This window comes from Pituophis catenifer, unplaced genomic scaffold, assembly GCF_029215685.1.
Source record: "Pituophis catenifer annectens isolate HBS135680 unplaced genomic scaffold, rPitCat1.0.hap2 SCAF_12, whole genome shotgun sequence".
Taxonomy (NCBI): domain Eukaryota; kingdom Metazoa; phylum Chordata; class Lepidosauria; order Squamata; family Colubridae; genus Pituophis; species Pituophis catenifer.
This window is the reverse complement of record NW_027256892.1, coordinates 24,533,915-24,547,083: the sequence shown is the minus strand read 5'-3', so window position 1 is coordinate 24,547,083 and position 13,169 is coordinate 24,533,915. Positions and strand designations below refer to the sequence as shown.

The following is a 13,169-nucleotide window of genomic DNA, read 5'->3' as shown; positions in this document are numbered from 1 at the left end:
CCAGTAGCGAAGGTAAGGTGGATTTCACTGCTGACTTCAACTCCCAGAACTCCCCAGCCAGAATGTATTATGGCAGGTGGGTCCAATCTTGACAATTTTTAAGACCTGTGGACTTCAACTCCATCTGGGGAATTCTGGGAGTTGAAGTCCACAGGCCTTAAAGTTGCCAAGATTGGACACCCTTGCTCTAGAACCCGAGTTCCCTACAAGTCGATTGGCAAACAGTGTAAATGTTTTTTCTCACAAAGGGGAGAGTCAAAGGGGAGAGGGGGGGAAACCACTTACACAGTGGGAAGTGCTGGTTTTCTGACCCCAACTCGTTTTCACCAGTGCAGTTGAGACCCGATTTAAGGATTTCCTTGGTGACCAGCACGGAGAGAGTGCTATTGTAGTGGTTTTTCCGTCTGGATGTATGTACCTTTAAAAAAAGAAAAAGATGGCACAGTTCCTATTTTGTTGAGAGGAATTCAACAGTGGGTGAGGCGGTTGTTATTATTTTTAAATAGGAAATATTTAAAAATAGGAAAAAGACAAGAAATGATGACCAGCAGTCCCAGGAGGTAATCTGGGAGGACCCAGATTGTTGGGGGCAATAGGCTGACTCTGTAAACTGCTTAGAGAGGGCTGTAAAAAGCACTATGAAGCGGTATATAAATCTAAGTGCTATTGCTATTTACCGTGGCGTTGCTTGTACTCCAGGAGATGTTCATCCGAGGCACTGAGTAGAAGCTGCAAGTCAGATCCACCACCTCCCCTTCCCGCACGCCTAGATTCTGCTCCAGATGCACCTTCTGGGGCTTTGCTGCGAGGGGAGAAAGGGCAGATGTTGGGCACTGCCTGATGGTCTCAGGAGTGCTCAAGGGAGAAGAGGGTGAGGGCTACCAGGTGCCCCACCGTGCCTACCTCGAACAGCAATAAAAATGTGTCGGGAGCGCACCCAACCGGGGAAGTCTGGCATTGTCACCACACAGGTGTAGTTGCCCATTTTCTCATAGGTGATGAAAGTCAAATTCAGGACCGCACCGTCTGCAATGAGCTTCCCTTTCTAGAATGTAAATAAAATAAATCACCCTGTGGTCCCCTTTCCTTAGCATTTTTAGCTCCATCCCTCCTGAGAATTTTCTCTCTCTTTTTCTCTCCTTTTCCAATCCACCACCTCCTCCCGTCCTCCACAAAATGCACCTATCTTGCACCCCCATGATTGCCAACTACGGCCCACCTTTCTCCCGAAGTTGCCTACCCACCCCTCTGGGCAACGCCATCACCAAAAGTACCTTCTGCCACTGGAATTTCAAAGGTCCGGATCCTGTGGTGGAGCAGGTCAAGACCAGGTCTTCTCCTTCTGCTGGTTGCTGGGGTCCAGCTGGGAAGATGGTGGGCACGTCGAGGTCTGGAGGAGAGAAACAGGCTTAACCCCCAGACTAACTTTAATTAGAATTTTTTAAAAAAGACTTTTCAAATCCTCTCATTACAGCCTACAATAACCTTGGAACCCCATGAGTGTATCTCTGGGTGAAGGAAGGGGGCACAATTTGGAATTGAAACTGGAAGTTCCTAGCAAGAAGCTCGTTTTGTCCCCGTGTCCTATGAAATCAGAAACGAGCACCAGGAGAGCTACTCACAGTTGACCGTCAGATCCACCGAAGCGATTAGTTCCTCAAGGGTGTGCAAATCCAGAGCTTTGCACCAGTAGAGACCACTGTCGTTTCTCATGACGCTGGGAAATAACATCTTCCCGTCTGGGGACGAGTACTGCGAGTCCTGTTTGAGGCGAGAGAGGGGTGTTAGGGAACTAGGAAGGAGACCCCACCTCCCACCTCGCAGCATTCTGGTTTTTAACTTCATTAAATTCTGTTTATTGAATACTTAATGCTTTACTGTTTGTAGCTCTCTTTTTATGACATTTTTAAGCCACCCAGAGTCACTTGAGAGGTGGACAGCATATAAATTTAATAAATCTATCTACCTACCTATCTCTCTCATCTCAATATCCATCCATCCATCCATCTATATTCTATCTATATTCTACCTACCTACCTACCTCTTTCATCTATTACCTCTCATCTCTGTCTGTCTGTCTGTCTGTCTGTCTGTCTGTCTGTCTGTCTGTCTGTCTGTCTGTCTGTCTATCTATCTATCTATCTATCTATCTATCTATCTATCTATCTATCTATCTATATCTATCTTCTACCTACCTACCTATCTCTAACATCTATCCTCTCATCTCAATCTGTCTATGTACTATCTATTTATCTATTTATCTATCTATTCATCCATCCATCTACCTACCTACCTTTCTCTATATACCCTGTTTCCCCGAAAATAAGACATCCCTGAAAATATTTAAATGCAGAGCTGGAAATCAAGCAAGATTGCAAGAGGAGCCCCAATCTTGCTCCACACACCCCAAAATAATAAGACCTGCCCGAAAATAAGGCCAAGCACTTATTTCAGGGTTCAAAAAAATATAAGACAGGGTCTTATTTTCAGGGAAACACGGTATCTATCATCTATCTATCTATCTATCTATCTATCTATCTATCTATCTATCTATCTATCTATCTCTCATCTATCACCTCTCTCTCTCTCTCTCTCTCTCTCTCTCTCTCTCTCCCTCTCCCTCTCCCTCTCCCTCCCTCCCTCCTTCCCGCTCTCTCTCATATGGCACATTCACATCACATACAAAATAGGAAACATAAAACCTAAAATATTATAAACGTATGTCTAGATTGCAGATACAATTTTTCTCCCCTTCATTTTTCACAGCCAGAAAATCAGCATGTTTTTGGCATGCTGGATCTATGTTGGATCATTTGTTTTTTGAAAATAAATAAATAAATGAGAGAGAGAGAGAGGGAGAGAGAAAAGGAAATAGTACAGGTAGGTGTCCATGAAAAAGTTTCCAAGATCCAGTTCCACCAGGAGTTGGTAAGCCATTCAACAGGGCGTGTCTGGCATGTATAAGCAGCTTCTTCAAGCTGGGAAGGCTGCATTCATACAATCTTAACCTGGTTTGCTTATGGTTAGTCATTCCATGGTTTAGCAAGATATGTGGGGAAGTCGGAATGGGGACAAGAGGCTCACCTCCGTCTTAAATAAAGTGTATTCAGGAGGTGGATTCCCATCCCCTTCACAGACCAAAGTCGCGTTGTCTCCTTCCTTCAACTCTTGGTTCGGTTGGTCCAGGGTGAAACTCAGGTTCTGGGTGGCATCTACAAAAGAAGCAGAGCAAAACCATTCCTCTTCTGCGATAAGATGCCGTGGATTATGGGGTTTCAAGTCCACCACGTCTTCATCCGCAAGGCCGGAAATGCAGAGTTTAGTTAAAATATTCAGATTTCCCCGACGAGTTTTCATTCCGCACCCCAAATCTGCTCCTATGATTTATTTAAGGTGCCACCACCGAATGGCCCCTGGGAAAGGTTTCAGGTAAAACTTTTAAAAGAATCTTGAATTTTACACGCAGTGGAAACTGTCTTGGGAAAATCATTATCTTGAAAATTGGGGAGAAATAAATCGATATACAAGTATTTCTTTTCATTGTGTTTTGACACACACGTGTGTGTCTGTGTGGTGTATTTGTGTGTATAAATATAATCAATATTAGTTGGTTTTCATACACATATCTGTGTGTCTGCATATGAAAAAAATCAATTTATCTCCAATACAGCAGGTGGCAGCACTGGCTCACATTTATAACTGGTTGCAACGGGGTTGTTTTTGGTGGTTATTATTTATTTATTTATTTATTTTATTTAAATTTGATCATGTGATCACAATTTGTGGGAGGAGGGTTTTTTTTTTTTTTTTTTTGCCGGTTTCTGATACCGTGGGGGAACCTGGATTCACACTCATGGCCACGGGGACTGGATGTATGATCGCATGACTCGACTTACAAGTGGGTAGACTCAACTTAGGACCTGTGATAAATACCATCATCCCATCGGGTCCAGAGACCTGGTGACTCGGCTTACGGCCAACATGACGTGTGACTGACATTCCGGTCCCTATTGTAGTCGTAAGTTGAGGACTACCTACATCAATTCCCAGTGTAATCAACTGCAGTCTCCTTATGAAGCCGACCAGAGGTTGTATTCGGTAGCGGGAAATCACAGGTCTTCTTCCCTCTCACCCCGGCTCTATGCCATCCTATTTAAGTAAGTTTTTAAGGCTGGGCACACATGCGAAAGGCGCGTGCCAGTGGTGAAATGTAAAATTTGTTACTACCAGTTCTGTGGGCGTGGCTTGGTGGGCATGGCCAACTTTTTTTTTTTTTTTTTTACTTTTAAAAGCATTTTTTCTACAAGCTCTTCGGCCGAAGAGCTTGTAGAAAAAATGCTTTTAAAAGCCCCCGACGATCCCAGCTGAGTTGCCTGATCGGCAGAGGCTTTTTTTTTTTTTCATTTAAAAACATTTTTTCTACAACCTCTTCGGATGAAAAAAAAAAAGCTTTTAAAAGCCTCTCTGACAATCAGGCAACTCAGCTGGGATCGTCAGAGGCTTTTAAAAGCATTTTTTCTACAACCTCTTCGGCCGAAGAGGTTGTAGAAAAAATGCTTTTAAAAGCCTCTGACAATCCCAGCTGAGCTGCGCGATCATCGGAGGCTTTTTTTTTTTTAACTTTTAGAAGCATTTTTCAGCTGAAGTGGAAAAAATGCTTTTAAATGTAATTTTAAAAAGCCTCTGATGATTGTGCGGCTCAGCTGGGCATGGTGGGGTGAGGGCAGAGATTTTTGCTACCGGTTCTCCGAACCATCCACCACCATCGCTACCGGATCAGGCGAACCGGTCCAAACCGGGAGCATTTCACCCCTGGTGCGTGCACCAGCAAAGGGCATACACAGGAGGCTGGGAACATGCGTGGACGGGGCACGCGCTCACATTTGCGAACCGGTAGGGAAAGTAAGTGAATATCACTCCTGGACCTGACCCAACCCACGTGTGGAGCCCAGACTTACAAAGAACGTTGATTCTGAAGCTCTCTGACACGGCGGTCTTGTTCTTCCCCATCAGGGTATAATTGACTTGGCAGTGAAACTGAGCTTCGCGATCCTCTTTGGCGACTCGGGCCGAAAGCATGCTGCGGATGGTGATCAGCCCGCTGGATTCCGTGATGACCGTGGCGTGGATCGCCGTTTCTGGTGGAGCGGGAAAGAAACAACAACGGAGAAAGCAATGAGAACAGCCTTGTTCCAAGCTGGAGAAGGAGAGATCGGGTGTGGAGAAAACGATGGTTGTAATCCAAGGATGCTCCTCTGCTTGTTCGATTCCTATTGAACCGATCCCTTTTTTCAAGAGGCAAATGGACTTTCTGGTTTTTCTTTGAAGACCTTTCGCTTCTCATCCAAGAGGCTTCTTCAGCTCTGACTGAAGAAGTCACAGCTGGAGAAGCTTTGTGGATGAGAAGCGAAACGTCTTCAAAGAAAAACCAGAAATTCCAGTTGCCTCTTAAAAAAGCATCTTTGGGACAATCATGACCTGGATGGCCGAGAATCTCCATAGACTTCCATTTCTTCCTTCTTTCCTCCCTCTCCTTCCTTCCTTCCTTCCTTCCTTCCTTCCTTCCTTCCTTCCTTCCTTCCTTCCTTCCCTCCCTCCCTCCCTCCCTCCCTCCTTCTCTTTCTCACTTCCTTCGTTCCTTCCTCACCATCCAGTCAGAGCTGAAGACGCTTCTTGGATGAGAAGCAAAACATCTTCAAAGAAAAACCAGAAATTCCAGTTGCCTCTTAAAAAAACACCTTTGGGAAAACCGTGACCTGGATGAGAATCTCCATAGACTTCCATTTCTTCCTTCTTTCCTCCCTCTCCTTCCTTCCTTCCTTCCTTCCTTCCTTCCTTCCTTCCTTCCTTCCTTCCTTCCTTCCTTCCCTCCCTCCCTCCCTCCCTCCCTCCCTCCTTCTCTTTCTCACTTCCTTCGTTCCTTCCTCACCATCCAGTCAGAGCTGAAGAAGCTTCTTGGATGAGAAGCAAAACATCTTCAAAGAAAAACCAGAAATTCCAGTTGCCTCTTGAAAAAAAGCACCTTTGGGACAACCACGACCTGGATGAGAATCTCCATAGACTTTGAATCGATCCTTTTTGAGATAGTGGATCGAGGACGGCATCATATATTCAGACAAGGAGAAGTTCCTTCTTTTGTGTAACCATGGTTTAGCCCAGGAGTGTCCAACCGTGGTAACTTTTAAGCCTTGTGGGTTTCAATTCCCAGAATCCCCCATTCCCCATGCTGGCTGGGGAATTCTGGGAGTTGAAGTCTACAAGTCTTCAAGCTGTCAAGATTGGACGCCAATCTTGTTTCAGCCAAATCGGTCATATTCGGAAGTCTTGCCTACTATTAAGCCATCATTCCCATTGGACAGAGTCTGAAGGTCCAAACATTGGTGTCTCCTGCTCCAAGTCAAAAGGTTTCCATCTCATCTTCTCCTTGACCCACCAACTGTGGAGCTCTCCTTACTCTTGTTGCTTCAATCCAGTGGTGGAATTCAATTTTTTTTACTACTGGTTCTGTGGGCATGGCTTGGTGGGTATGGTGTGGCTTGGTGGGTTTGGCAGGGGAGGGATACTGCAAAATCCCCATTCCCACCCCACTCCAGGGAAGGATACTGCAAAATCCCCATTCCCACCCCTTTCTGGGCCCAGTCAGAGGTGGTATTTGCCAGTTCTCCGAACTACTCAAAATTTCCTCTACCGGTTCTCCAGAACCTGTCAGAATTCGCTGGATTTCACCCCTGCTTCAACCTCTTTGCTTTTCAGTCAAGATGGGCCCCCACCAAGCCATCATCCTCATATGCCACCCCAAAGAACTAAACATATTCTGTTGGGGAAACAAGGCTCCCCTGGACATCGTTCTCACCCACAGGACAGGAAATAGTAGAACACAGTGAGATTTTTCTTGGATCACAACATGCCGATGTCAGCACTTCAACCTGCATTTACTCTAGTGCTGACATAAGAAGGAGAAGAGTGGGGCAGCTGGCAAGAGGACGCTTGACTTCTCACCTACTTATTTTCCCTGAAGATAATATCCCCTAGGAGATGAGATGGGAGGGGGGATATTCCTGGGAGCTGAAGTAGTAGATATGGGGAGAGTGATTTGGAAGAGGGCCAATGAGACGCAGAGAATTGGGGAACAGAAAGGGAAGGTTTGGGGTCAGGAAGTCAGAGTTGGCTACGCCACAATCGGGGACAGGTTGTCGTGCTTAATAAAATGAAAGATTTCTTCAAAGACTATTTGTTTGGAAATGCAATTTATTTTATTTGAGACGACATTGAAACCTGACAGCCAACCTTAGAAAAGGACCCTTCCTTTTCCTGGATGGTCTTGTGAGCCCTTTTCTGGCTCCGGGTCTGAGGTGACCTTTGGAGAACATCAACAGGAGGACATACCTTCGTCTTTGGGCTGCAGGGCCTCCCTGTTCTTGTACCACACGATGCTTGGAGCTGGGAAGCCGTTGCGGGCAGTACAGGTTGCTATCTGAAGAATAGAAACGTTGACAAGATCAGTTCTTGCAGTTCTCTAGGGGTAGACAGCTCAGATATTAATATGGGTTCCCGGTTCAAATTCCAAGTTGGAGATAGATAACGCCCTTTAGAGAGCTAAAGGGGAAAAGGTTGGGCAAATCCACCCTTGGCAACCATCATCTAAGGCAGGGATGTCCAACAACCTTAAGACTTGTGGACTTCAGTTCCCAGAATTCCTCAGCCAGCTATGCTGGTTGGGGAATTCTGGGAGTTGAAATCCACAGTTCTTGGAAGTTGCCAAGTTGGACACTCCTGATCTAAGGGATTTGATTTCTATGCAGCTTATACAGACTATAAAGGTAAAGGTTCCCCTTGCACATATGTGCTAGTCGCTCCTGACTCTAGAGGGCGGTGCTCATCTCCGTTTCAAAGCCGAAGAGCCAGCGCTGCCCGAAGACGTCTCCGTGGTCATGTGGCCGGCATGACTCAACGCCAAAGGCGCACGGAACGCTGTTACCTTCCCACCAAAGATAGTCCCTCTTTTTCTACTTGCATTTTTTACGTGCTTTCGAACTGCTAGGTTGGCAGAAGCTGGGACAAGTAACGGGAGCTCACCCCATTACGCGGCACTAGGGATTCGAACCGCTGAACTGCCGACCTTGCGATCGACAAGCTCAGCGTCTTAGCCACTAAGCCACAGCGTCCTTTATTATGCAGACTATATCAACCCCTTATTCTGTGCATACCTGCTTTGTTCCAAGGACATCTACTTGTCCCCAAATAAGCATTTCTGCCACAAATTTATCCCAGTCTTATGAATTAAAACTCAAGAGAGATGCCTTCAGAGCAGGGGATGGACAGAGGTCCAAATTTTGGGGTGAAGCACCCTGCAGAGCTCTTAAAACACAGAGCAATCCCTACCTCTTGAAGGGTGGGTTCAGCGGCTCGAAATCCATCTTTCGCCAGCTGAAACTCAGGTAGTTCCGGGGCTTCTGGAAGAGAAGAAGGATGAAGACGGAGGTCAGGTTGTGTGGCCGAAGGAAGAGTCTTTCCATCGCTTGGACCTTCCTTGCAAATCCACCTCCCCACCCTGCCAAACTTGAGGTATGGATTTTGTGGGGCTGGATCCACTCACTTGAGACCTGCAGCTTGGTCCGGTTCTCGCCGACGCCGAGGCTGCCGAGCCCCACTTGGCAGATGTAGAGCTTGGCATCTTGCGGAGTGACCTTCTTGATGACGAGGGAGAAATTCTTGGCGATGTTCAGACGGTCTCTGTACTGGTCTTCTGCCCAGTCCTCTTTGTCTTGGATCAAGGAGATGATTCTCTTCCGTGTCATTTTTTCCCCCTGGAAAGTCCGAGAAAGGGGGTGAGGAAGAGAAAGGGGAGAGGGTCAGGACCAGAGGTAGGCTTCAAAAATTTTAGCAAGGGGTTCTCTGCTCGGTTGCTGGGTGGGCGTGGCCATGGTGGGCGTGGTGTAGTCAGCCTCCTGCACCGTGGCGGGTAGGGGGGGTGTTTTTGCCCTCCCCGGGCTCCGGAGGCTTTTCTTGAGCCTCCGGGAGGGGGAAAACGTCTGTAAAACCAGGACTAAGAATTTTCCTCCAGAGTAATTTTAAATAAATTGTCATCTGGGGGCAGTGTTGAACTTCTGGTTCCAAGAAGCTGCTTTCTGCTTTAAAATCGATCAATTCCCGCTATTTTTATTTTTAAAATGAACAATTTAGAACAGCTAAGAAGTCATCCCATTTTTATTCCCCTGCTTGCCGCTTCCAGAATGATGATTATTAGCAGCAGTATTTTTTTTTTTTTTTTTAAAAAAGAAACTTGTATGTTGCCCGACTCGGAGTGACTCTGGCCAGCTCGCAACCATCGAAGAAATGACAATAAAATCAATAGGAACCGAAGATAAAAGAAGATAAAACTCTGAAACGACCCAAACCTCTTTATGGTGCCAGCACCGTTTTACACTCCGGAAAAGATTGGCAAAAGTTAGGATTGCAAAAGAGAGAAAGGGGGAAAAAAAAAACACGGAGAGCCGTGATCACAAAAAAGATAAACCCACAGGAGAAGGAGGCAGAGGTGAGACAGCACGGCTGCCCCAGAACCCTGTGTTACTCAGAAGCTTCCATACCAGGGGTCTCCAACCTTGGCAACTTTAAGACTTGTGGACTTCAACTCCCAGTTCCTCAGCCAGCCAAACCTTAAAGTTGCCAAGGTTGGAGACCCCTGGCTGAGGAATTCTGGGAGTTGAAGTCCTCAAGCCTTAAAGTTGCCAAGGTTGGAGACCCCGGCTGAGGAATTCTGGGAGTTAAAGTCCTCAAGCCTTAAAGTTGCCAAGGTTGGAGACTCCTATTCCATACAGTTCCACCTTTGGAACGGAAGCCAACATTTCTTCAGCCTCTGCCCCCCACCCCCCAAAAAGCTAATTTTTTTTGTTTGACTTACAGAAAACCAGTTGATGTAAGTGTAGCTGCTGTTCTCTGGGAGCGAGAACTCACAGTCAATGACAGCTGTTTCCCCAATTTCGGCTTCTACCACATCTGGCATGGAAACTTCTACATTTGTTTCTGCATCTCCTGGAGGATAAAAAAAAAAAAAAGGGGGGGGGGAAACAGAATTAAAGGCTACAGTCATATCTATCTAGCTTCCACAGGGCTGCCACCAGCATCTGGTCCAGAGGTGCTATTCAGCAGGTTCTGGAGAACCGGTAGAGGAAGTTTTGAGCAGTTCGGACACCCAGCAAATACAACCTCTGGCTGGCCCCAGAGTGAGGTGGGAATGGAGATTTTGCAGTATCCTTCCCCTGGAGTGGGGAGGGAATGGGGGTTTTGCAGTATCCTTGCTCTGGAGTAGGGAGGGAATGGGGATTTTGCAGTATCCTTGCTCTGGAGTAGGGAGGGAATGGGGATTTTGCAGTATCCTTCCCCTGGAGTGGGGTGGGAATGGGGGTTTTGCAGTATCCTTCCCCTGGAGTGGGATGGGAATGGGGATTTTGCAGTATGCTTCCCCTGGAGTGGGGAGGGAATGAGGGTTTTGCAGTATCCTTCCCCCGGAGTGGGGTGGGAATGGGAATTTTGCAGTATCCTTCCCCTGGAGTGTGGTGGGAATGGAGTTTTTGCAGTATCCTTCCCCTGCCACACCCACCATGCCACACCACGCCCACAGAACCGGTAGTAAAAAAACCTTGAATTTCACCACCGATCTGGCCTCCTGTCCACCCTATTAGGAAAATCAATTTGACAGGCAGATTAGAACTACACAGGCAGTCCTTGACTTATGACGGTCGCTTAGGGACCGTGTGAAGGTTCAAGAGACCTCCTGTGAGGAAAAGCAATTTTTCTTTGGGAGGAATGGAAGCGTGTAAACCAGATATAAATATAGAAGGACTCCAAACTAATTGGCGCGACCTTGACATCTTCCGTTTCTCAGTCCGTTTTATCACAACTGCCATGGCAACACAACTGAAACGCTCCTTTTCAAGACAACAACTCTTTCTTCAGGGTAGTAACCGTAGATGGGCAGGGGAATAACTCGAGGTTTGCTAATTAGGGACTATTCATGCTTATATCATCTGTTATCTTGGCATATGTGCGATTATCCCTTTCTCCTCCTCCTCTCCCGAAATGTATAAATACGGAGAACGCACCCTTTTGTGTTGCAGCAACTCCTCTCACAGTTCTCTAGAACGAAATTCCTCCAGGGAGCACCGAATAAATAGCTACCAATCCGTCAGAACAGAACTGGAAGGGACCTTGGAGATCTTCTAGTCCAACCCCCTGCGCAAGGAGGAGAACCTAGACTAGTGATGGCGTCGCGTGCCAAAATCTAGTCACAGTGGTAATATGTATCTAAAGCACCCTGTCATTAACACAGCTGCCTGCAATTACTGCAGGTTCGAATCTCGCCAAGGCTCAAGGTTGACTCAGCCTTCCATCCTTTCTAAGGTAGGTGAAATGAGGACCCAGTTTGTGGGGGCAATAAGCTGACTTTGTATAAAATATACAAAAGGATGAAGGCTATTGCTTAACGCATTGTAAGCCACCCTGAGTCTCCAGAGAAGGGCGGCATATAAATCAAATTAAAAAAAAAAAAAAAAAGGTACCAGTCTATTTTCCTTATACCCCCAGGATTTATTCCCAATAAGTAGACCTCTGGTCTCAGTTGAAAGCTAACTCCTGTAATCTCCATGAGCCAATCCTTTATCTTACTCCAATAGCTTTGGGCTTGTAAACATGTCCACCATTGGTGGTAGAATGGTGGCTGCTCCCGTTTGGGGTTTTTTCTCATACACCCTTTGGGCAATCTCTTTTCATTGGTCCCATGTTTGACCACTAAACTCTCTCCAAAAGGTAGAGCCCTCTTTGGCTCTGTCTCTCTCTTTTTTAAAGGGGTTGCAGTTACAATTCTTTCCAGACTAGCCTTGAGAAGATCATTCCCATCAACTTCAAAACCAGCAAACTTCCCTCTTTGCAAAAGGGAGCAGGTGCAAAGTTGGAGATGAATATCCTGCACAAAACCATTCTTGTTTGAGAGAGAGAGAGAGACGCCTCTCCCTGGGCAGCTCTACCCTATCCTTCCCCCCCCTCCACTCCGTTTGGAGAGGAACCCACGCGTTTGCTGAACATCTGCTGGGTTTCCAGGCATTCGCCAAGTGGGCGCGATTTCTGGACTTGGCAGGTGGGGATTCAGTTCTTCCTCTTGCATCATGGAAGGGGATCCCAAATTATTTCTGATGATACCCGGGCTTGTCATGTAGCAAGGACTCCAACTTGCCTGGACAAGGAAGCCAAGAAGCAAGGGAGACTGGAAAAAAGATCTAAGAGAGTCAATGGTCTTCTTGCATCATTGTGTTCTCACTTGCCAAGAAACCACAGCCCTTCTCATAAACTGCCTTAGACACCCAGTCCTTCTAAATATGGAGGTTTTATTCAGTTAAGACTAAATAAAAGCTATTGATAGAACTGATCCAATGGTATTATTCACTAGGGGGTTACTACCATCAGGCTTGACTCAAGGATAAGAGGCAGGCATTAACTCTTAAATATTCCTTCCCCGATGAGGAACTTTTGCAGCAAGGAGAGGACTGGGAATCCCATCTACCACATCTCCTCCCCCTCTAAAAAAAGCACCAGCAGCCACGAAGGACTAGCAAGCCCATAATGAGATTCCTGTGAATGAGAACCAAGCTATGAATTAGGCCGAGATGGAGAACTCTCTGGGTTGCAAGATGAATATGACCAGCCAGTTTAGGTTGGACTACCAAGTCGGTGGCCTGGAGCACCTGATTCCCTGCAAGTGGTGGTAGAACTTCACTTCCTTGGCTGATCAAGAAAAAGCAAAAAGAAGCCAGACTTGGTTCCTCTTTGATGGGAAGCTAGCAGGAAGTCTTCGTTTCTTTCTTTCTTCTCAATTGGCTTGGTGGTAGACAATTGGTGGAAGAATTTTGTTGGAAGAATTGGGGGACACACGCAATGGTTTAGTGGCTCCTTGAATGACTTCTTCTCTGGTAGCCCAGAACAAAGCTTTTGTCTCTTCCCAAATGAAGTCAACATCCTTGCCCAGCTGGACATCACCAGGGACAACCCCCGAGTGAGCACAGATGACCTTCAGCAAATGTGAAACATGATGAGGCGTGACGTTTCCATGCAACCGGCCTTACGAAGAAGGAGGCCCCGGCTGATTGAGTTGGACAAGCTTCAGCAGTTTGTTC

The 13,169-nt window shown here is 46.5% G+C and overlaps 1 protein-coding gene across 2 annotated transcripts in view; it reads right to left on the bottom strand.

Moving 5' to 3' along the window:
* Positions 1 to 13,169, bottom strand: part of MCAM (melanoma cell adhesion molecule) — a 34,763-nt gene that overhangs the window by 8,607 nt on the left and 12,987 nt on the right. For both annotated transcript variants that reach the window (XM_070952515.1, XM_070952516.1), the window contains exons 2-12: positions 9,905 to 10,035; positions 8,597 to 8,807; positions 8,383 to 8,453; positions 7,387 to 7,474; positions 4,959 to 5,138; positions 3,085 to 3,212; positions 1,623 to 1,761; positions 1,275 to 1,390; positions 904 to 1,045; positions 678 to 802; positions 286 to 418 (exon numbers count right to left, since the gene is read on the bottom strand). In XM_070952515.1, coding sequence (XP_070808616.1) covers positions 286 to 418; positions 678 to 802; positions 904 to 1,045; positions 1,275 to 1,390; positions 1,623 to 1,761; positions 3,085 to 3,212; positions 4,959 to 5,138; positions 7,387 to 7,474; positions 8,383 to 8,453; positions 8,597 to 8,807; positions 9,905 to 10,035 — 1,464 coding nt within the window. The remainder of the gene's footprint in view (positions 1 to 285; positions 419 to 677; positions 803 to 903; positions 1,046 to 1,274; positions 1,391 to 1,622; positions 1,762 to 3,084; positions 3,213 to 4,958; positions 5,139 to 7,386; positions 7,475 to 8,382; positions 8,454 to 8,596; positions 8,808 to 9,904; positions 10,036 to 13,169) is intronic.